Genomic DNA, 21,264 nt, shown 5'->3' on the forward strand with positions numbered 1-21,264 from the left:
CTCCTGTTGCAATGATTATCTTGGATTACTTCATTTAAATTGCCCCCCACAGACACACACACCAAAATCAAAATCAACGCCATATTAAAGTTGGTAAAAACATGTTTTTTTTTTTTTTTTTTTAATCTTATAACAACATAGAAAACAAACAATCGGCCACTGCAACAGTGACAAAATGGTTCCTGTATTTTTATAGAAATTGTACGAAAGTGTAGAAAAAGATGAAAAGAAGAGTTGTATTAAAGTGATTTCATAGTTGTAAAAAACAAAAAACCAAGGCACTGACAACTGAAAAGTAATTATTTTTAAAAAAGACTGGATTTCCAACAGCAGACAAGGGGTGTGGAAGGAGAGGAGCACCAAGGCGAGTAGGGGACTGTGGGACGAGTATAAATAGGCAGGATTTAAAAAATACAGTACACCCAACACTATACTGTCAAGAGGTAATTCGCCACAGGTCTGTCTGCTCCTCACAATCAGTTGTGTGTACGTCTGTGTACGTGTGTGAGCTCCCACACACATACACAAGCGTGCACACACACATGTAAACACTCAGTGCTTCACCTGTGCCTCTACACGTCAAAACACAGCCCTATAAAGTGCACTCTAACAAGACCTCTGAGCTCAGAGAGAGATCAGAAAGACCTAACGGTGTCTGCTGAGCATGACAGGAGATGGCGGAGGGGAGAAGAGGGGAGATAGCTGAGGAGAGTGCAAAAGGTGAGAAACGTATGGAGTGGTAGCGATCCATGATGATTACACTGCTCTTCACATTGAGTGGGTTGAGAGATTTGACAGATCACTTTGTTCCAAGATTGTCAAGTTTGAATGCAGTGACCATTTGTTTGCTTTGATTGGAAATAAATAAATAAGCCATTTCATTTGTCGCTACTGACCCTGCCTGCCTACCCTCCCTCCCTCCCTTCCTCCCTCCTCCCTCCTCTCTCTCTCTCTCTCGTTCATCTCTCGCTCATCTCACTCTTCCCATCTTCTCTCTCTTTCTTCAGCGTTGGCTCTGTTATGTGAGTGTGTGTGTACAGCATACAGCCATGAGGCAGGAGTAAGTAAATGAAATTGTATTCTGTAGCTCCTTTGCTCACCCACGACTTCTACATCCCCCTCGCTCACATCAGCCATCTTAGATCGCTGTCTTCCCACTAACCATCCCCAGCATGTCCACTGAGTTTTCTCCAGGCCAGTTTTTTCTCTTTCAACTCTCTGTTCCTCCACTCTTTCTTTCCTGTCTTTCAGTTTATCTCTCTCTCTCCCCTATTCTCTCTCACGCGCTCACTCTCCTTTCTCCTCCCCTTCACAGTTTGCGGATGACCAGCACAGTGGTGAGAACTCCTGCCAGGAACACACCGACAGTCTGCCACGTGGGCGTGCCAAAGTGGGAGCGAATGCCCTCCTGAAAGACAAAAAGCACCCACGGTTACTTCATGCCATCAATTACGCAACTACATCTCCATCTACCTGTGGAGGACACACAAGAGCTGGTTGGAGCAAGAGGTGGATATCAAATCCAACTTTGACAGCGTTGCGGGACAGATGTCCACAACATAAAGCAGTGTATGCTGTTTTTCACTGGCAGGACTATTTGCTATGCTGTACTGTTCGGTTTGATCTTGACTTCAGACTCTCCAGTAACACGGGCTCCATTCTCACTCTCATATTATACTAAGATACTTCAATCTAGGTAGATTTCCATTTTCACAAAGACCATGATGTTACTAGAGCCCTTTTCTATTCCATTCCATTATATGCATATTAGTTTACTACATTACTGCATAATAAACTTAAATGCCTGGGGTGTGGTTTAGCTCTGTTTCCAAATCAGTACAGCTCACACTACACTGGAAGAATTTGTTTGTTACAACTCGCATCACCGTTTACAGGAAGAGAAAGCACTGTGGTTCTTGAGGTCATTGTCACCATGGAGTCAACAGTTAGTTAAATAAATAAGGTAAAACAACTGGAATCAAGCACCATGCAGTGTGGGAAGTTAGGCGAGCCCTGGGTATGGGATCCTGGTTGTTATTTACAAATCTAGTACAATCGGGTTTTAGTTAAGTATTTTGACCCTCAATACATCACATATAGCGATATTGTGATTTTGTGGTGCCAAATCAGCCTGGCGTAGCCAGACTCCAATTTTATTCAGAATCAGTCCATTTAGATTTGATTAGGGGGCGTGTTTCAACCGATACAGGAGGGGGCGTAGCCAGACTCCAATTTTATTCAGAATCAGTCCATTTAGATTTGATTAGGGGGCGTGTTTCAACCGATACAGGAGGGGGGAGAAAGCCTCTGCACACAGTTGAATAGATCTAACCAATCAGCAACAACAAATCTGAATTCTGTAGGGAAAACAGCCAAACACATCCTTCTTCATGACAAATACCTTAACAGCTGTTTTCTGTTAAATTTAAAGTTTGTGTTGTCAATATTTCGTACAACAGACGTAATGGCAAAATCAAAACATCTAGCTTCTCTTCTTCAAACTATTTGATTGGCCCAAACACCTCTGGTTCAGACAGAGACTTCTCAACGGAGTTATTCCAGACCAAACTTCCCGAACTCAAACTTTGTGGGCGGGGTAAATTTGGGCTGGCTTCCAGGCTAGTACCAAACTACATGCAGCAATAAATGAGTAATTTTCTTGGTTTATTACCTACCTAGCCAGTACTAGCTACCTTGGAACTTGTTAACCCTGCTACTCCAATAATCTTATCGACACATGTTCCTAACTGAAAAGAACTGATATAAATTTTATATTTAACCATTAAGAAATACCGATAGATGAAATAAAGTTACAATCAAAACCTTTTTCCATAATTATCATTACCACCACCATCACCACTTAAAGTGACAGGATGACTGAGAGAAACCAAGGTTGTATACTTACCCATCCACCTTGCTCACGGATCCAGTTGATCACGTGATCTTGAAGGTAGTCTATAGTCCAGGTTATGATGGTGCGAATGATGTCAGGCACCCTGGTCAATAAAGCCTGACGAAGGAGAGGAAGAAGACAATTGGTTGATAGAGAGATTATAGATATTATCCTTTATTCAAACAGTCTGGCAATTACAAAGGGAATTAGTGAAAGTAAGACATATGATGCAAGAGTGTGAAATATGCAGTGTGAAAGATAAAGCCATAGTCCTCACCTTGATGACTAGTCGGCAGGCAAAATAGAAGAGCGCCACCACCCTGCCCCAGTTGAACTTCCCATCTGAGAAGATCTCACAAGCCACCTTCACAAACACGTCCTTGGTGGGCTTCAGCGCTGAGTCATTGATCATGCTGATGAGAAGTGGTGCAGGAGACATACGAGAGGAGAATGAGAGAGAGGACACCATCTGAACATCCATCCTTATGATGGCCTTGTAGTGAGGTGTCTGAGAGGGCCCATCTCTGCATGGATTCCACTTCAGACTCTAGGGCAGGGATTCCCAAACTATGGTGCGTGTACCACCAGTGGTACGCGAGCTTCCACTAGGGTACGCGAGATGAAAAGGGCAATGTCGGAAAGGTGTTAAAAAATTTTTTTTTTACATATATCTTAAGCCTATGTTCTCTTTGTTCTTTGTGTTTCATAATATTGTTCTCCACACTATTTTTTAGTGTGAAAGCTCATAGACCAATTGCACATTTTGATTTTGTTATTTGTTATCATGTAGGGCGGCTAATTACTGTAAACATGATGCCTGGAATGTGTCAATAGAATGTGTTACGTTTTTATGTGTTGGATGGTGGGGGTGCGCGAGCCGAGTCAAGATGTAGGTGGTGGTACACGGGAAAGAAAGTTTGGGAACCACTGCTCTAAGGGGTGACACTGCCCCCATCTGGTGACAATGAGACAGCATTGACATACCTCTGCAGCTGTGTGTTGCTGTCCAGCTCATCTCCGATCTGCTGTAGGCACTGTGCCAGTCGCTTGTGGTTGGGGTCACACAGTTCCCTCCCCCCCAGCTCGCTCCGCGTCACCGATGCCTCTGGGTCACCATGACGACGCACCCGCTCATATATGAATCTGAGTACAGACAACGATGGATGAAACATCGCCGTTTTAACATGAGAGAGAGAGAGAAAGGAGGAAACATCAGGGTATTGATTACATTTCATTAACAAATCCCCTTCACTAACAAGAGCACAGACTCAAACATAGGTCCAGGTGTAAATCATCCTTTGGTTCATAAGTCTAATAATCTGAAGACAGGCCCTCAGGAGGCATGGAAGCATGAAGCAAGCCCACATCATCACTATTCAGTTCTTCGTAACAGATATTCATATTTCAGACACACTCGACAGTAGGACACTCACTCTTTCAACAAGTCAGTTCCCACCTCCAGGACGTTATCAGTGGCTTTACCTGCTGACCCAGTGGGTTTACCTGCTGAGAACAGAGAAAGTATCAAGTCAAACCCTACTGCAACCCTAGGGCCCAAGTCCTACTGCAAATAAACTGAAGAAGCTCTCCTAACAAAGAAGCTTGGACTTACAGCACTTGAAGTAGTTTGTTTATCATTTACACCACTGTAATGTGTACATCTGATGTACACAGTCAGCAACAGCTGAAAAGCTCGGAGTCATAGCATTTTTACTATAACATTTATTTATTTTGAGTACAGATCCATTTCGAGTGTTGCCATGGTCGTTTGTGGGACTGTTGACAAAACACATTGGTTGTACATCCAGTACATAAAAAGAGAAAGTAATTTCAAGTCTAGTTTTGCTATGATTATCTTTCCTCTGGTTCCATTTCGTAAATGAACAGCCAGACCTTTTGGAAGCCTGATAGGCGGCAGTAACCTCAATAAATACTGGAATTTGGTCCATGTTCATTATCAATGTTGCCCATTGCTATGTTGTTTAAACCACTTGTCCTGTGGATGTGTAACTTGAATTCTCACACAGAATAAAGTTACAGTGGTGAACGTAAATGTAACTTTTTACAGCAGGGCTAACTAACTGAACGTTACTGTGACAAAGCTAATCATTTCACTGAGAAAGAGAGAAGTGCGGTGACGCTACAAGTGTACAAGTGATCCGCCAATATACACGGCACATGTTTATAATGTATCGCTCACTTTTCTTCAGAAATAGTTCAGTGACGATGAAACTTGTTAGAACTGCTTTACGTTGTAATCAAACACTCTCGGCAAAGGGAACCAAAACAACTTCTAACATATACCGACAGCATTGGAATAATATGTGAACGATGCCAACACTCCCAGAAGCTGCTCTATGCATACGACATGAATGTTGTTGTCGGGTAGAGACTAGCGAACTAGCAGAGTAGCTTCACAAAATTAAACAGCCTGATGTCATCATAGCTTCGTTCATGCGTTAGCTCACTTTAGTGTTGCATTAATTTCGACCCGTCAATCGAATCAAGAGACATACCATGTCATATCCAATAAATTCCATACACATTCAGCAAGCTAAACCTGATATATATCAATTCTTGATACATTTTGCCGTAGATGCTTCTTACCCGCATCGCCTTCTCCGGGCAGCTCAGCCATGTTCCGATGAAAATATTGTTCTGGGTTTCCGCCTGTCGTCATCTGACAGAGGAAAGGAAGTTTATGTTGGGAACAAGTGTCCCGTGTTTTTTTTATGTTGATCAGTAATTCAGATACAACCTTAACCACGAATGATATAAGGTTTGGTAAATAATTTGTTAAATAACACGTTTAAACTCGCAAAAAAACATAAGAGCTCTCTGTTGTCGTAATTCACAGCAAAACCGCACCAGACAACACAACAGCTAAAAACGCGTTCCAATGCGTCAGATCCGGTCTGTGTCGTCTTTGGGCCTCCGCGCGCATGTGTAGTTCTCTTTACGACTCGACTGGCGAAGATGGCGGATGCTCAGGTATGGTCGGCTCAAACGCGTGGTTTTTTAACTATGCTTTTAAAGGACGTTTAATGTGAGCATTTTGGCACATGTTTATACGTAAGTGGTGAAGAATAACACCGGATTCGCATTAATGCTTGCTTTGACCGAATATGTCGTTAGGAAAATGAATGATTGCCAGTGGTATGAACACGCTCTTGTACAATGTGGAGTTCGTCGTTAGAGGCCTCTGCATTGAAGTTGTCGAAGAATGGTTAGCTCTCTTGCTAGCTTTGCCTCCAAGTCTTCCATGCTGTACATATTTGTCACGTGCGCAGAGTTCATAGCTGGGAAGCACCAAGGAAATGTCTCAATGTTAGTTTCCCAGTTCAAAGCCAATCCCTTTGCCCAAATCCAAATCAAGCTCTAGAAAATAGTTAGCCACCCTGCTAATGTTAGCAGGAAGTCCGATCTCCTGCGGCTTTAGTAGTTTGACTTGTATGCTATGTGGAGTTGGGGACGTTGGGTTGCATTTTGTCACATTTAGGAGTTAGTAACTTATTTTGTAATTTCAGGAAACTTACTAGTGGAGTTTTCTGCTATCAGCCAGGCTGAGGATGTAATAGACTGTTGGATAAACTTGACATATATATTCAGAAGGTGACCAATTATGTTTTTTATTTCCTCAGAACGAGAGGGCTTATCAGAAGCAGCCCACCATCTTCCAGAACAAGAAGCGTGTTCTGGTTGCAGATGGCAAAGACACTGCCAAGGAGAAACTACCACGCTATCACAGAAATGTTGGCTTGGGCTTCAAGACCCCCAGAGAGGTGAGCTGGATACTGTGGTTCAGCTGGATATTCAAGTTGTGAGCCCAAAACACTATTGACAAGATTATTCGCAACTGCATATGATTATTTTTCTCACGATGGTCTTCTGAGCCCCAAGGGTTTTGACGATACTGCCTAAAGGCAATGCTGATGCAGCCCCCTCTGTAGAAATGGGAAGAAACCTTTTGTGTCAAGGATGGCAGTGAAATCTGAATTATCATTTGCAGGCTGTTGAAGGCACTTACATTGACAAGAAATGCCCCTTCACCGGAAATGTTTCCATCCGTGGTCGTATTCTCTCAGGTAAGGTCCTATGTTTATTTTGATTGTGACCTGTCTGGTCTAATTCCTGTTAACCCATCAACTTTACTTTTGTGTAACTTGTCTCTACCCTCATGACTATTGGTGTTGAGTAGGTCCCTCTAAAAGTCTGATCATGCATGTTGGCTAACTTCTTTAATGGCTACTATTTGTGCTGGGCAGCAAGTGATGTTTTTCTCACGATGGTCTTCCAAGTCCTGAGACTTTGACGAAATAGCCTTTTGGCAACACTGATGCAGCCAGTTATTTTTTAGTCAGTCAGGTGGCACGTTTGTATTTATGTTTTTAATACATCAGCTGTCCTTCCTCTTACAGGTGTTGTGACCAAGATGAAGATGCAGAGGACCATTGTCATCCGACGGGACTACCTGCACTACATCCGCAAGTACAACAGGTTTGAGAAGAGGCACAAGAACATGTCTGTCCATCTTTCTCCTTGCTTTAGGTAAGTCAAAATGACAGGTGTGACTGTTTCCAACTCACCTTGCTGAGAGCCAAATCTTTAGTGTACTTATTTTAAGTATCAATGTCTTCATAATACTGTTTTTCACATGAAATTGTAGAACTGACTTAAGCTGCAAATGATGTTTTTCTCACGATGGTCTTCCAAGTCTGTGGCATTGACGACAACGCCTTAAGGCATTACTGATGCAGTTAACTGCAATTTAACCAAGTGAACCATGTTGAGCAAAGCATTTTGAGTAAGCATTCTTGCTGTTTTCCAGGGATGTTACTGTGGGGGACATCGTCACAGTTGGAGAGTGCCGACCCCTCAGCAAAACCGTAAGGTTCAATGTCCTCAAAGTCACCAAGGCAGCTGGCGCCAAGAAACAGTTCCAGAAGTTTTAAGACATTGGGTAAGTCAAAATGACAGGTGTGACTTTTTCTGACTCACCCTGCTGAGAGCCAAATGTTCAGTCTAATTATTTTGAAGTACCAATGTCTACATAATGTTTTTTACATGGAATTGAAGAAGTGACTTAAGCTGCAAATGATGTCTTCTCACGATGGTCTTCCAAGTCTGTGGCATTGACGACAACGCCTTTAGGCATTACTGATGCAGTTAACTGTAATTTAACCAAGTGAACCATGTGGAATAAAGCATTTTGAGTAAAGGATTATTGTTGTTTTCCAGGGATATTACTGTGGGGGACATCGCAGTTGGCGAGTGCAACTGGGTTTAATGTCCGTCACCAAAGCAGCCGGCACCAAGAAACAGTTCCAGAAGTTTTAAGACATTGTCAAAGGACCTGTTTATTTGAACCCGAAATGTGCTACATTATGAGGGAGAAATAAAACATCTGTTGTCTACAAAGATTTTAGTTGTGTTTTAGACAGTTTCCAAACAAACCTACACATCAATTGAAGATTACCTTATGGAATCCTTATACCAGAAGACTTTAAATATTTGGAAAAGACTTTTGAAAAACTGGCCTCTTACCTGCTCACATCTAACATCACATACTAGACTATGATTTTGCAACGACTAGGGATCTTGCAGGGTCACTATTAACAAGACCAACTAGATTCCTTTAAGTTATTTGTCATCGTGCACTAGCTATCAACAGTAGCTCAAACAATGGCCTACTCACACAAAAAACTGAATTTCCATGACTTCACTATAATGAATGGTACAATATACTGACCAATAATTTCAGAGCAGCCATGTAGCCTTCAAGATTTTTTAAATCTGTAGATGAATAAATGGGCATTGTATAAACAGAGTTCGGCTACTCAAGCAAGCAGTAAAGCTAGTAACCAGATGGACACCAATTCTGTGTGAATATTTAGATACTTTATTAATCCCCAAGGGGAAATTCAAGGTCTCAGTAGCATACAGACATCACACACAACATTCACTAACAGCAGAAAAAGTAATTAAAAGTGTAATATAAATTAAAAAAAAAACAAGTAAGCAATAAGGACAGTAGAAGATAAAGAATATACTAAAATACAAATTATACTAAATAACACTAAATATAAATCAAGTCTAAAAACAGTAACCTCATAGTGGGTGATAAAGCATGAGAGCTTGCAATGACTGAGGCAAAGACTGAGCCTGTTATTCTCTGTGCATAAGGTAAGGTGCTCTGTGACGGCTCCTACTTCCGTCAACGCATGCCAGTGGGTGTTCCCGACGGTAGCTATACAAATGACTTGAAGTAAAACCGTAATGTGATTGGTTGGCGCCGTCCTTAGATTGGCTTGTTTGGCCGGTGCCGTCAGTCAGTGCAGCAACCATACACAGTAAAAGAAACAGTCAGTAGGCTAGTGACAAATGGTCAGAAAGGGCTTTAGTTTTTGAGATACCCCTACCGGAGGTAGAACTAAACCCAACAATGTTTTTCCTCATCTCTAAGGTCTCCCATATATGAAATGGTTTCTTAGCTAAAACTATTTTACTGCTAAGATTGTTAAATTAACAGATATTGTTATACACCCCAAAACCAAAAAAGAACTAAAATATAGCCTGTCCATATTGGAGTTAAGGCATATAAATTAGTGCAGATCAATCACACAAGCTCTGAGATCTTTGAAACTTGGCATGTTTATAGTCGTCAGGAAGTTGCTTTACCTACTAGAAAAGACTGGATGTGAATATCTTGATGTATGGAATGAATAGAGACATGTAAACATACACCTAAAATAAGCGGACATGCAAAAAATGAATATCTATGCAGAATGTTTTCATTTACTTTGTAGCTGCTTTACCAGGGATTATCATAACACATATGATGGCTTATGGGAAAGGTGGGGTTGTACTGAATCCAACAATACCAAATATGTAAATATAGTATGACGAATCAGGGTGTTCTGTCACTCAATGTATGAGGTGTCCAAAATGAAAGAAAATGGAACACTGGCAAAATACAGTCTCCAAGTCCACATCACACAGTGGAGAATGTTGACATTCATTGTTACTGCAAGGTAAGTTACATAAGGTAAGTGCTGCTCTATATTTACATTTAATAATGATACATATAATTCATATGTCCCAGTATTAAACAATTCATATTAAATACAGATCCAATTGAATCAGGTTAACATTGGAATGGAACACCTTTATTAAAATATTTATATTCACTTGAATTTTGTTTTGGTCAAGTCATTACTGAATAATGGAAAATAATATTGTTAGCTTTTTTCTGTCCAGACCAGCAGTGGACAGTAGAGCATACACTGCTTACTTCACCCCTAAGTAGCTAAACAGTTAGTTGTAGAAACTACTTTCCCTAGCTAAGAAAGTACTTAGCCCTCTGACCAATGTTTCATGTGTAATTCAACTTGATTTGCATTTCGATGAAAATTCTGAAATGTATATCATTTTTCCTTTTCACTAGTCTTTTGAATTATGGAGAATGTCTTACAGGCATTGGATCCAAAGCTTTGTATCATTTGTGGGAAATATTTTGAAAAGGGCAAGAAAAAAGATCCCTATGTCCAAAACCCCACAGTAGAAGGCCTCCAACGCATACTTACCCTTGCTCAGCAGAGAGAGAGATGGTGATGTCCATAAAACTCTGGCTCCATATACAGATGATATTTCCTCCAAAATCAAAGTTGCATATCATGTATCATGTAGAGTGAACTACTGCAGTTAGACAAAAATCAGTAAGCAGCAGCAAGTTGCAAATGTTGAGAGTGAGAGCACATCTGCACCAAGAAGGCTGAGTATCAAATACTGAGAGTTTCAAATACTGAGAGATTGTTTCATTTGTGGGAAGGCCAGCTCTAGATCAGAACCTCTGACAGCCATTTCGACTGGTACAGGGGCAATGTAAATTATAGGCCAAATACTTGTATACAAGGAATTTGGTCTCTGCATTTATCCCATCCGTGAATTAGTGAACACGCAGAGCACACAGTGAACACAATTAGGTGAAGCACACACTAACCCGGAGCAGTGAGCTGCCTTATTACAGTGGTGCTCGGGGAGCAGTGAGGGGTTAGGTGCCTTGCTCATGGGCACCATGGATGTGGGCACTTCCCCCGCCTTTTTCCCTTCTGGGTCGGGGATCGAACCGGTAACTCTTCGGTTACAAGCCCGGTTACAATGGTTTATCTCCATCCATTCATATCAATCGTGTTTAAGGTGGTGAGGGACCTCTGAACCTGAGGGAACCTGTGCTAGGAATTTATCTGCTGTGGAGACTTGGCCTCTTCTGAACACAACAGACGTCATAGCATGAGTTGTACACTTCCCATCCAGGGTGTCTTCATTTTGGTAAAAGTTGTCGATGGCTGCATCAACAATTCCATGTTCAGCAACTCAAGTGAGAACAGTTGGGATGTAGACACCACTGTCCTTGATCTATATTTCTTGTGTTGACACACCTTCTTGCTCAGCAATGGTCTTAGTATGTTCTCATAGCTATCAGTCAAGGAGTTGAGTCCTCACTTTCATACCTTTGGACAATACTGTTTTATCAATGTCTTCAGTGAGCTTAATAAAGGCTTTGTTATAGACATTGGTCTGCTTTTTTCATTCTTTTCTATGGCTTCTGCTATATTTCATTTAGAGATGTAGTGTGCAAGGCATTTTATGGTATTTGGTATAATGCAAAAAGATCTGGGCATGAAAGAATACGAAGATGTACATCTACAAGCCTTTCAGAAGCTGCCCGAAGGACCTTGTCTCTGGTACTTGCGACTGTTCCAGTTGAAATTGCTGTCAGAGGTTCTGGTTTAGAGCTGGCCTTCCCACAAATGAAACAATCTATTTGAAATTATGTTGTATCAGCCCTACTCAGCCTTCTTGGTGCATATGTGCTCTCACTCTCAACATTTGCAACTTGCTGCTGCTCACTGATTTTTGTCTTACTGCAGTAGTTCGCTATACATGATACATGATATGAAACTTTGATTTTGGAGAAAATCATCTGTATATGGAGCCAGAGTTTTATGGACATCACCATCTCTCTCTCTGCTGAGCAAGGGTAAGTATGCGTTGGAGGCCTTCTACTGTGGGGTTTTGGACATAGGGATCTTTTTTCTTGCCCTTTTCAAAATGTTTCCCACAAGCTTTGGATCCAATGTAATTCAAGAGACTAGTGAAAAGGAAAAATTTCAGAATTTTCATTGAAATGCAAATCAAGTTGAATTACACATGCAGCATTACACATGCAACATTAGTCAGAGGGCTAAGTACTTTCTTAGCTAGGGAAAGTAGTTTCTATAACTAACTGTTTAGCTACTTAGGGGTGAAGTAAGCAGTGTAGGCTCTACTGTCCACTGCTGGTCTGGACAGTCAAAAGCTAACAATATTATTTTCCATTATTCAGTAATGACTTGACCAAAACAAAATTCAAGTGAATTTTAATAAAAGTGTTCCATTCCAGTGTTAACCTGATTCAATTGGATCTGTGTTTCATATGAAATGTATCATTATGAAATGTAAATATAGATCAGCACTTGCCTTGCAGTAACAATGAATTTATCAACATTCTTCTCACCACTGATAATGTGATTTGGACTTGAGACTGTATTTTGCTAGTGTTCTGTTTTCTTTCATTTTGGACACCTCATACATTGAGTGACAGAACACCCTAACTTGTCATACTATATTTACATATTTGGTATTGTTGGATTCAGTACAACCCCACCTTTCCCATAAGCCATCATATGTGTTTCTATGATAATCCCTGGTAAAGCAGCTACAAAGTAAATGCAAACATTCTGCATAGATATTCATTTTTTGCATGTCCGCTTATTTTAGGTGTATGTTTACATGTCTCTATTCATTCCATACATCAAGATATTCACATCCAGTCTTTTCTAGTAGGTAAGCAACTTCCTGACTATAAACATGCCAAGTTTCAAAGCTCTCAGAGCTTGTGTGATTGATCTGCACTAGTTTATATGCCTTAACTCCCATACAGACAGGCTATATTTTAGTCCTTTTTTGGTTTTGGGGTGTATAACAATATCTGTTAATCTTAAAAATGTGGGGCCATTGTCACTAGCCTATATAGTGTATAGTGTGAGTTCAGGGTTGGGAAATGTTTGAGAGTGCTGAGGAGTGAATGTGTGCAAAGTCAGTATAGTGTGAGTTCAGAGTTCGGATGGCCTGGGGATAAAAACTTCTCCTGAGTCTCACAGTTCTAGCTTTGTGACTACATAGGCGTCTTCTTGATTTCAGCGGTAGGAATAATCCATTGTTAGGATGAGAAGAGTCCTTCAGAATCTTTTGGGCTCTTAGGAGTACTCTTCTGGAATAGATATCTTGTAGAGCAGGGAGTTGAGTTCTTATAGTACGTTCAGCTGAGCGCACTACTCTCTGCAGAGTAGGCTAATCTCTAACTGTGGAGTTCCCATAGGTGATGATGCTACCAGTTAGAACACTCTCAACCGCTGAAGTGTAGAAGGCCTTCATGATGGATGTAGAAACTTTGAATTTCCTTAGCTGACGAAGGAAGTAGAGTCGTTGTCTGGACTTCTTCGGAACATATTGAGTGTTAACAGTCCATGTTAAGTCTTCAGTAATGTGGACACCAAGGTATTTAAAACTTGTGACTCTCTACAGGTTGCCCGCTGATCAATTGTGGGGTGTAACTGTAGTTCTGCTGCTGCCTTCTATAATCCACTACCATTTCCTTGGTTTTATTGACATTCAGTGTCAAGCTGTTAGATTGACACCACTGTGCCACCTCATCAACCTGATCCAAGTAAACCTGTTGGCTCTGTAAGCAAATTGGAGGGGGTCGAAGGAGGCAGGGAGGGATGAGCAGATAATGTTTTTCACAAGCTTCTCAAAACACTTCATCACTGTAGACGTCAGGGCTACTGGGCGGTAGTCATTCAAACATGATGACTTCTGTTTTTCGGTACTGGAACAATAACAGACTGCTTGAGGCAAGTAGGAACTGTCTCTTGAGCCAATGATGTGTTAAAGATATAAGTGAACACAGGAGCTTACTGAGCAGCGCAGTTGGGTTTGTTTGCGTTCACTAAACAAAGATTATGGAAATTAAACACCACTTTTCCATCAAAAAGCTTGTTGTAAAAGGCATAACTTGTTAGATTTAAGAGTTCGCTAGCTCTGTGTGTTATGAGTCCCATAGAACAACACTGCCATCTGCTGGATTAGAAAGTGTCAGCAGGCTACTTGTGGATCTGGGTGGCTTCTCTGCCGCAAAGTTTGTCTCAAAAATACATACGTGCTGATCCACACATGCGAAAACGAAAACTGTGTGTGCTGGTGATCCACAAATGCAAAATTAGATTTCACAAAGGCAATTTTCAGTTTTACAAATGCCATTTCATTTACAAATACACATCTACAAGTGAAAACCAATTCACAAGTTACATGATTTTTTTATTTGTGGATATCAAAACACGAATGCAAGTCAAGAAATATTTGTGGGTGTCGCCATCTACTGGATTGCGATTTCTGTGTGCCGGTGAATTACTGTAAAGTAGGCCTATTTACGTGTGGATTTGTGTGGCTTTCATGTGAAGAACGTCTCAAAAACACACTTTGGAAAGCGAAGAATGCGTGTGCTGGTGATCTACAAATGCAGAATCACATTTCAAATGAAATGTTCGGTTTTACAAATGGCATTTTATTTACAATAAAATCTATATTTGTAAAAATCAATATACGAGTTACAAATAAGATTTTTTTTATTTGTAGATATCAAAACACACATGCAAATCAAGAAATATTTGTGGATCCCCCTAGATCCATACATATATATGTGCGCTATGTGATACAGCGGACCAGAAAGCTAAGGAGCGCCACCTGCTGGCGTCACTTCTTTAAAAAAATTATTGCAGTGTGATATTTTACCAACAACTAGCTTTAGTAACTTAATCTAGCACAGGATACTTGAAGGCTGTGCTAGACAGCATCAACATCAACAGCAGCATTGCAGACACGGCAAATGAGCTAACCAGTCAAATAGGTTAAAAGTAACCTGTCATTTTGATATAGCCAAACAGTTTAAAACGACAAATTTAATAACGTGGGTTTGTAGGCTATTACTAGAATATTATTTAATTATAACACCGACGGTTCATCTAAAAAATGTGATGTCATTTTGGGATTACTTCATGCTTCAAGATTAAAGATGGAATTATTGACGCAACAATCAAATACCTGTAATTTAGGTCCCTGTCTATGACGTGAGACCTGCTGAGGTATAAATACGCAGGACAACAAACTGAAGTAGGCTTGTCTAGGCAGTGCGCCCAGTTCACCTCAGGAACTATACCTATACCCTCGGTAAGTCAGTCTTGACCATGACCTTGTTATGAGAGCAAAAACCAATGGCGTTGTATAAGTAGGCCTAGGCTATAAGTATAAGTATACTCTTTTGATCCCGTGAGGGAAATTTGGTCTCTGCATTTATCCCAATCCATGAATTAGTGAAACACACTCAGCACACAGTGAACACACAGTGAGGTGAAGCACATACTAATCCTGGCGCAGTGAGCGGCCTGCAACAACAGCGGCGCTCGGGGAGTAGTGAGGGGTTAGGTGCCTTGCTCAAGGGCACTTCAGCCGTGCTTACTGGTCGGGGTTCGAACCGGCAACCCTCCGGTTACAAGGCCGAAGCGCAGTAGGCCACGGCTGCGAATAAGGCCACACATTTAGTGTGCCTAGCTAACATTTAAGTTAAAATTCTGAATTCTTAGTCTGTTATTTAGCACAGTAGGCTAGTTAAGACTAAACATGCCTGTGATCTACAGTTCAGCAGCTGAACCTCAGTTCAGTAGAAGAGGAAAGGTATATCTTCCATAAACTTCAGTAGAGGGCAGTGAGGTGAGGTGTTTGGCTGCACTTAATACCAGCCCCTAAAATTGAGGTAAGTCAGGTAAGGTAATTTTACACCACTCTTCATGAATCAGAAAGATAACAGGGGTTCTTTGGCATTTCTATCCTTATGGACATAACCCTAAGAGGCTTCAATTAGGCTGTATAAGCATGAAGCACATTTTCATTCTGTTCTCTGGAGAACTTTACCTGAAGCCAGGCAGTCACAGCCAACAACAGTGAAACTGATCAAATTATTTGGTCTGTTTGTAAATCTATTAATTCCACGTCATAGCGCAAACAAATGTCATACTTTTGAACTGTGCTGAAATGGTACTGATTGCCTTTCTGCTCTTGTATATGGCAGACATTGCTGTCCAACACGTAGTGGTGAACATGGAGAACTCTGACCATTCTACGCATGGAGCCGAAGCTCCCTGTTTGCCAGACATCTCTTCAGAGATTGACAGAAATGACCTCATGATTGATATTATGAGACTACCCATGACGTATGCCCTGATAAATATCTTTATATTCTACACACGGCAGACATCACCTTTATCCTACTTGTTGTTTTACTAAAAGATTTTAAAAATAAGTGCCCTTATTTCACCAACAGGCAGTTCAAGGCAATCTGTTCTGGAATACGCAACAACGTGAGTACAAATAGATACACATGGCATTCATTTGGAGTAGGACTGTTCATCTCAAGGCCTGTGGCTGAAAGACTTGTTTATTTATCCTCATTGGTTCCTTCATGACTTATTTCCTTGTTGCTTCCTAAAAATGAATGGCTCATTTGGTTATACATGTCTTCATACCTCATAAAAGATGTCTCCTGAGGACCTAGCAAAGATGGTCTCCTCATGGACCGAGGAGCGGGTCAGGAAAAACATCCTACAAACCATGGCAGAACTAGAGGAAAGGACTAACGTCCTCTCTTCCAGCTATCAGGATCGGTCAGAAATTCAAATTACCATCAAATTCTTACACATACATCATTATTTATTAGAGCTGATTTGTGTAGTATTCATACTGTTAAACAGAATGTGCTAAAGAACATTTGTATGATTGAAATATGTTATATACCATTTAAAGAATTTGGTGTGCAACTTCTCACCTTGTAAAAACACACTCACACACACACTGAATACAGAAACATTTTCAAGCAACTTTCTTCAATTTTTCCTTTATTAGCTGAATGTATTTTGTCTAATATTTGACTCGTCACAGAAAGCTGCTTAAGAACGACCAGGAGGAAATTGTGGAGATGACTGGAGAAGTACCTGAAGTCCAGCTGGCTCCAGTAACAAAAGAAGTATTTGTGACTGTCCTTGACTCCATGAAGAGTCCATCTTCTGATGAAGCCACCGCTGGAAGTAAACAGCATTTCATTAGCTATGTTCATGGGATGGTCGACAAAATTAAGGACTTTCCAAAACTATTTAAGGCATCTCACAAGCGGTCCAAGGAGCTGAACATCACACCAGCTGTTTGTGAGAGTCTCTCTGAGCTTTTGGCCCTACCAGATCCAGAGGGGAGGTCCACTACAAGCCTACATGACAGTGCAGATAGACTCTGCTCTGAGGACGAAATCAGTAGAGCTTCAAGAGGTGTGGGTAGCATTCTGCTGACACCAGTGGGTTCTTCAAGCCAACATGATGTTAATGAGACCCAACAGCCACAAAGTAGTGATACCTCATTGGCCTCTGTCAGGTCTGTGCATGACAACGCACGTGGAATTGTTGACACAATTGTCACTGATTTAGAAGACCTTTATGAAAGCCTTGAGCCAAAGGAAGTTAAAATGCTCCAGAGCCAAAGTTCACTAATCCAAGAAGAGCCCTCTGTGGATGATGATGCCACCCAAAATAAATTCCACAACAAAGTTTACCGAATTATGTGCAGTGCACAGGTAAAGCTCAGGATGTTTTTCACTATGCACCGGTCGCAAGACATCATACCCGACTCAAAGACAGACCTACAAGCTGAGGAGACGTGCCATGATGGTATCCAACCCGAAGATGGCTGTGAATGGCCAGACCAGTCTGATGCTGAATGTCAGCCTGATGATCTGCCACAGGAGCATGAGGAACAAGCTACTGATGAATGTGCAGGCCTCGGTGATGGCAACATTATAGGTGAATTGACAGACGAGCCTCAAGTTCAATCCCTAACAAGCGTAGAACAGCAAGCCACCATGGATAGGCCTGACTGTGAGAAATGTGATAACAAGTCTGTGTCATCTGAGAAGGATGGACATGCATCTCCACCAGAGTCAAAAGATAAAAAGCGTGGAGTGGGGAAAGGACTGAAAATATTCTTTGCAGAAAATAAGGTTTTTGGCCACAAAGCTTCAAGGATGACCCAAGACAGAACCACAAAAGCAACTTCTACTCTTGAGGAGAATACAGTTGACTTCACCAGCATTTCTGAAACTGTGTCATACACCACTGAGTCAGAATTAGAGACCATGAGCACTTCTTCCATTGCATCTCCAGTAACCGCAACAGTAGAGGTAATACAGCATAATGTGACATCTTCACAAACAACTCCCCAATGCATGGACATTTGTGAGCAGAACGAAACAATGTTGACATCTACTAACGAAGACGAGGGAAATGTTGTTGACGCAGTTACTGATAGATCGCTATCTCCTGAGTCATTCAGTGTGGAGGACCCAGTCGTAACATCTCCACCTGCTGATGAAATGGCAGAGGTCATATCCAGGGGCAACCAACACACCATGGGAAGAAAATTCAAAAGATTATTTTCCAAAAGCCCAAAGCCTTCAACAGGAACCCCTACCACCCTTGAAGCCACTAAAGACAAAGTTTCCTCTTCTGAGGAGATACCAATTGAGACCTGTGCTCCAGACACAGAATTATACCTCTTTAAGGCAGATAAACAGCCATTGGTGGGCACATTGCCATCTGATTATGTCGGCGAGGGAGATGGCACTTCTGTCACAGACATGAATCAGGACATGAATGCTGATTCAACCCTATTGCCACCCATGAGGGCCTCATCCGAAACATCTCTACAGCATGTCTCTGCTAAAACCATCCCAGAAACTAGAACCAACCGTCTCAGTGTAGGTAAAAAAATGAAAACATTATTTACTAAGTCCCCTAAACCTATTGATGTTGGGCCTACCATGCAGTCAGATGAGACTGTATCTAAGGTAGCCCCTACCCTTGACTGCGAGATGATAACCGAGACTCGAGATGACAGCTGTGCTACCGATGCTGAGGTAGCCCTACCACCATCCGTGACGGCCTCATCCGAAACATCCTTCCCACATGTCCCTGCTAAAACCACCCCAGAAGCCAAAGCCAACCGTCTCAGTGTGGGTAAGAAAATTAAAACGTTATTTACTAAGTCCCCTAAACCTATTGATGTAGGGCCTAACATGCAGTCAGATGAGGCCGTCCCTAAGGTAGCCTCCACCCTCGACTCTGAGATGACAACCGAGACTCCAGATGACAGCTCTGCTCCTGATACTGAGGCAACTCATGTGCTCAGACAGACAGCCATGAGCACATCCTCTGAAGTATCTTTCCAACATGAGCTCCTCACTGTACTCTCTGACAAAGTAGCAACTATGAGTACATCTACTGAGTGTAGCCATCCTGCCATAAACACAGTAGCTGAGATGTCTCAAAGTCCAGAGATGGGTCCTTCCCAAGAAACGGCTCAAGCATCTCCCAATTTGGAAACAACGACGTGTGTGACAGCCACAGAAGGTGGGATGACTGATGGCAAGAATCGTGGCGTGACCAAGAAATTCAAACAGCTCTTTGCCAAACATCCAAAGAACGCACAAGATATCACTGCAGTGCCAATAGTATCACAGGAAGTAGTTAGGGAGTGTACAGATGACCACATTTCTCCTGGAACTGTGTCCTCTGAGGACACTGTACAGCAATCTGAGGACACTGTACAGCAATCTGTCAACATGTCATCTCAAAAAACTCCCCAAGGAAAGGACATTTTTGAAACAGATGGAACTATATCACTACCCATAAGTCATGAGAAGGGACCAAGTCATGACCCAAACCCAAAGGCCAACCATCTCAGCATTGGTAAGATACTGAAACAATTATTGTTTCGTCCAAAACATCCTGAAGCCAGACCTGTTGAGGAAGCTTCCACAGTGTCCACTGAGCATTGTAGTGAGCCAACCTTTCCTGAGGGATTCCACACTATTTCTGAAGCTACGTTAGCTTTGAAAGATATAACAGAGAGAATGGTGCTTCATCTGGATGATGCTGAAACTGCAAGAGCAAGGCTGGACCATCTGATATCACATGGAGTTCTTCGTCCATTCACTGATGACTTGGTGAATCGAGTGTACAGCTTCTTAGGTGGTGGCACGGCATCTGGCACTGTGCTCTCCAAGTGTGCCTCTGAACCTGCAATCCTGACACCAAGGACAGTTGGAGAGTGCAAAAGAGAACTTGTTGTGGTACAGGACTCAGAGATCATTCATGCCTTTGCAGTGAGATCCATTAAAGCTGTACTCAGGCAGCTGCTTGAGTTACTTCTTCCCCTGGTAAAGGATGTTGACACCTCTGGATGTCAGGTTCTAGATAGGGTAACTGACATCATGGCCAAAGAAGTCGCTGACCGTATCTCAATGGACCATCTCAATCTGCAGAGGACAGACACTGAAGTAAGTAACCACTCTTCCTTGCACATAGATTTATTATTTTTAGTACAAGTCAGCTGAGGACATCGCTAGTCTGATCCTCCATTTTGGTAAATTTTAGAGGTCAAGCATGTTTAAGCTTTGCCACCACTTTGTAGAGGTAGTTTATGTCAGCACAGCTAAATATGCATTTTAATATATTTGACAACTGCTTATCAGGGCAGCGACATTTACAGTGAAAGCAGTATGGATACTGAAGGAGCCAGTACCACATCTACGGATGAAAGGACCATCAGTAAGTCTGAATCTTTTAAAGGTTAATATGAGGCCATCATACATGGATGACCAACTCACAGTTTGTATAAGTGTAACTTATTTGGAATCTGTGTGGTCTTTGAACAGCTTCTAGCAGAAAATCACGACGACAAAGGTAGATGACAGGGCCCAGACTAAATCCGATTTTTTTCTGTGATGCTTAAGACTCCAATGTCTTCAAGCCCAATCTCCGAAAAGGAAATGATGACAGTCCTCCTGTCTCTTCAAATAACATCAATAAAAATATTCAGCATCCAAATGGTGTTCATTTTTATAGAATAATTAGTTCTAAGGACTACTGATCAGTGAGTCCAGTGCCTCAGTTATATTTTCATACTGTTTTGCATTTCAATGATTTGCATTGTGTGTGCTGGGAGCTGTGTATGTGTGGGGTCATTCTGCCTGTGTGTATTGTAGGAAGAGCTTTAGAAGTTTGAACTGAACGGGATGAAATAGATTGAGAGAAGGGGTGAAAGTCAAAAGCTTGTAACCCATTCCACACAGAGACAGAGACATTTTTGACATGTCACTCACGCCTTCACTTCAT

The 21,264-nt window shown here is 41.6% G+C and overlaps 2 protein-coding genes and 4 non-coding genes across 7 annotated transcripts; 5 read left to right on the forward strand and 1 right to left on the reverse strand.

Annotated features, from left to right (window-relative positions):
- Nucleotides 1–944: 944 nt before the first annotated feature.
- Nucleotides 945–5,784, reverse strand: LOC143101870 (apoptosis regulator BAX-like). 2 transcript variants are annotated; one of them, XM_076265147.1, is made up of 6 exons: nucleotides 5,501–5,784; nucleotides 4,327–4,396; nucleotides 3,878–4,036; nucleotides 3,171–3,306; nucleotides 2,906–3,010; nucleotides 945–1,408 (listed from the first exon to the last, which is right to left on the reverse strand). In XM_076265147.1, the coding sequence occupies exons 1-6, from the start codon at nucleotides 5,571–5,573 to the stop codon at nucleotides 1,310–1,312; spliced, it is 642 nt and encodes a 213-aa protein (XP_076121262.1). In that variant the 5' UTR covers nucleotides 5,574–5,784; the 3' UTR covers nucleotides 945–1,309. The 2 variants fall into 2 exon arrangements, with proteins under 2 accessions (XP_076121262.1, XP_076121261.1); XM_076265146.1 differs by having other exon boundaries at nucleotides 4,327–4,399.
- An 18-nt stretch (nucleotides 5,785–5,802) lies between these two features.
- Nucleotides 5,803–8,311, forward strand: rps11 (ribosomal protein S11). Its single transcript, XM_076265148.1, has 6 exons — nucleotides 5,803–5,884; nucleotides 6,535–6,675; nucleotides 6,903–6,978; nucleotides 7,312–7,441; nucleotides 7,722–7,853; nucleotides 8,132–8,311. Exons 1-5 carry the CDS (start codon nucleotides 5,870–5,872, stop codon nucleotides 7,843–7,845), a joined length of 486 nt encoding a protein of 161 aa, XP_076121263.1. The 5' UTR covers nucleotides 5,803–5,869; the 3' UTR covers nucleotides 7,846–7,853; nucleotides 8,132–8,311.
- On the forward strand, nucleotides 6,751–6,835 carry LOC143103372 (small nucleolar RNA SNORD35). Its single transcript, XR_012982790.1, has one exon. It is a non-coding gene; the product is annotated as a small nucleolar RNA SNORD35 (small nucleolar RNA).
- LOC143103373 (small nucleolar RNA SNORD35) lies at nucleotides 7,157–7,239 on the forward strand. The gene has a single exon (XR_012982791.1). It is a non-coding gene; the product is annotated as a small nucleolar RNA SNORD35 (small nucleolar RNA).
- Nucleotides 7,573–7,654, forward strand: LOC143103370 (small nucleolar RNA SNORD35). Its single transcript, XR_012982788.1, has one exon. It is a non-coding gene; the product is annotated as a small nucleolar RNA SNORD35 (small nucleolar RNA).
- On the forward strand, nucleotides 7,983–8,063 carry LOC143103371 (small nucleolar RNA SNORD35). Its single transcript, XR_012982789.1, has one exon. It is a non-coding gene; the product is annotated as a small nucleolar RNA SNORD35 (small nucleolar RNA).
- Nucleotides 8,312–21,264: the final 12,953 nt, after the last annotated feature.

Source organism: Alosa pseudoharengus, unplaced genomic scaffold (genome assembly GCF_046254945.1).
Source record: "Alosa pseudoharengus isolate Yale_2024_CS ecotype anadromous, Long Island Sound unplaced genomic scaffold, YU_APseudo_1.1 YU_APseudo_1.1_scf_4, whole genome shotgun sequence".
Taxonomy (NCBI): domain Eukaryota; kingdom Metazoa; phylum Chordata; class Actinopteri; order Clupeiformes; family Clupeidae; genus Alosa; species Alosa pseudoharengus.

What these genes read in the sequence shown, in the direction of transcription:
- LOC143101870 (XM_076265146.1), bottom strand. Translation starts at nt 5,573, where the DNA reads ATGACGACAGGCGGAAACCCAGAACAATATTTTCATCGGAACATGGCT. An exon ending in GGAACTGACTTGTTGAAAGA is followed by an intron (nt 4,037 to 4,326) that starts GTGAGTGTCCTA and finishes GTCTGTACTCAG; the next exon opens with ATTCATATATGAGCGGGTGC. An exon ending in CCTGCCGACTAGTCATCAAG is followed by an intron (nt 3,011 to 3,170) that starts GTGAGGACTATG and finishes CTCCTTCGTCAG; the next exon opens with GCTTTATTGACCAGGGTGCC.
- rps11 (XM_076265148.1), top strand. An exon ending in GCTTCAAGACCCCCAGAGAG is followed by an intron (nt 6,676 to 6,902) that starts GTGAGCTGGATA and finishes TATCATTTGCAG; the next exon opens with GCTGTTGAAGGCACTTACAT. An exon ending in CATCTTTCTCCTTGCTTTAG is followed by an intron (nt 7,442 to 7,721) that starts GTAAGTCAAAAT and finishes GCTGTTTTCCAG; the next exon opens with GGATGTTACTGTGGGGGACA.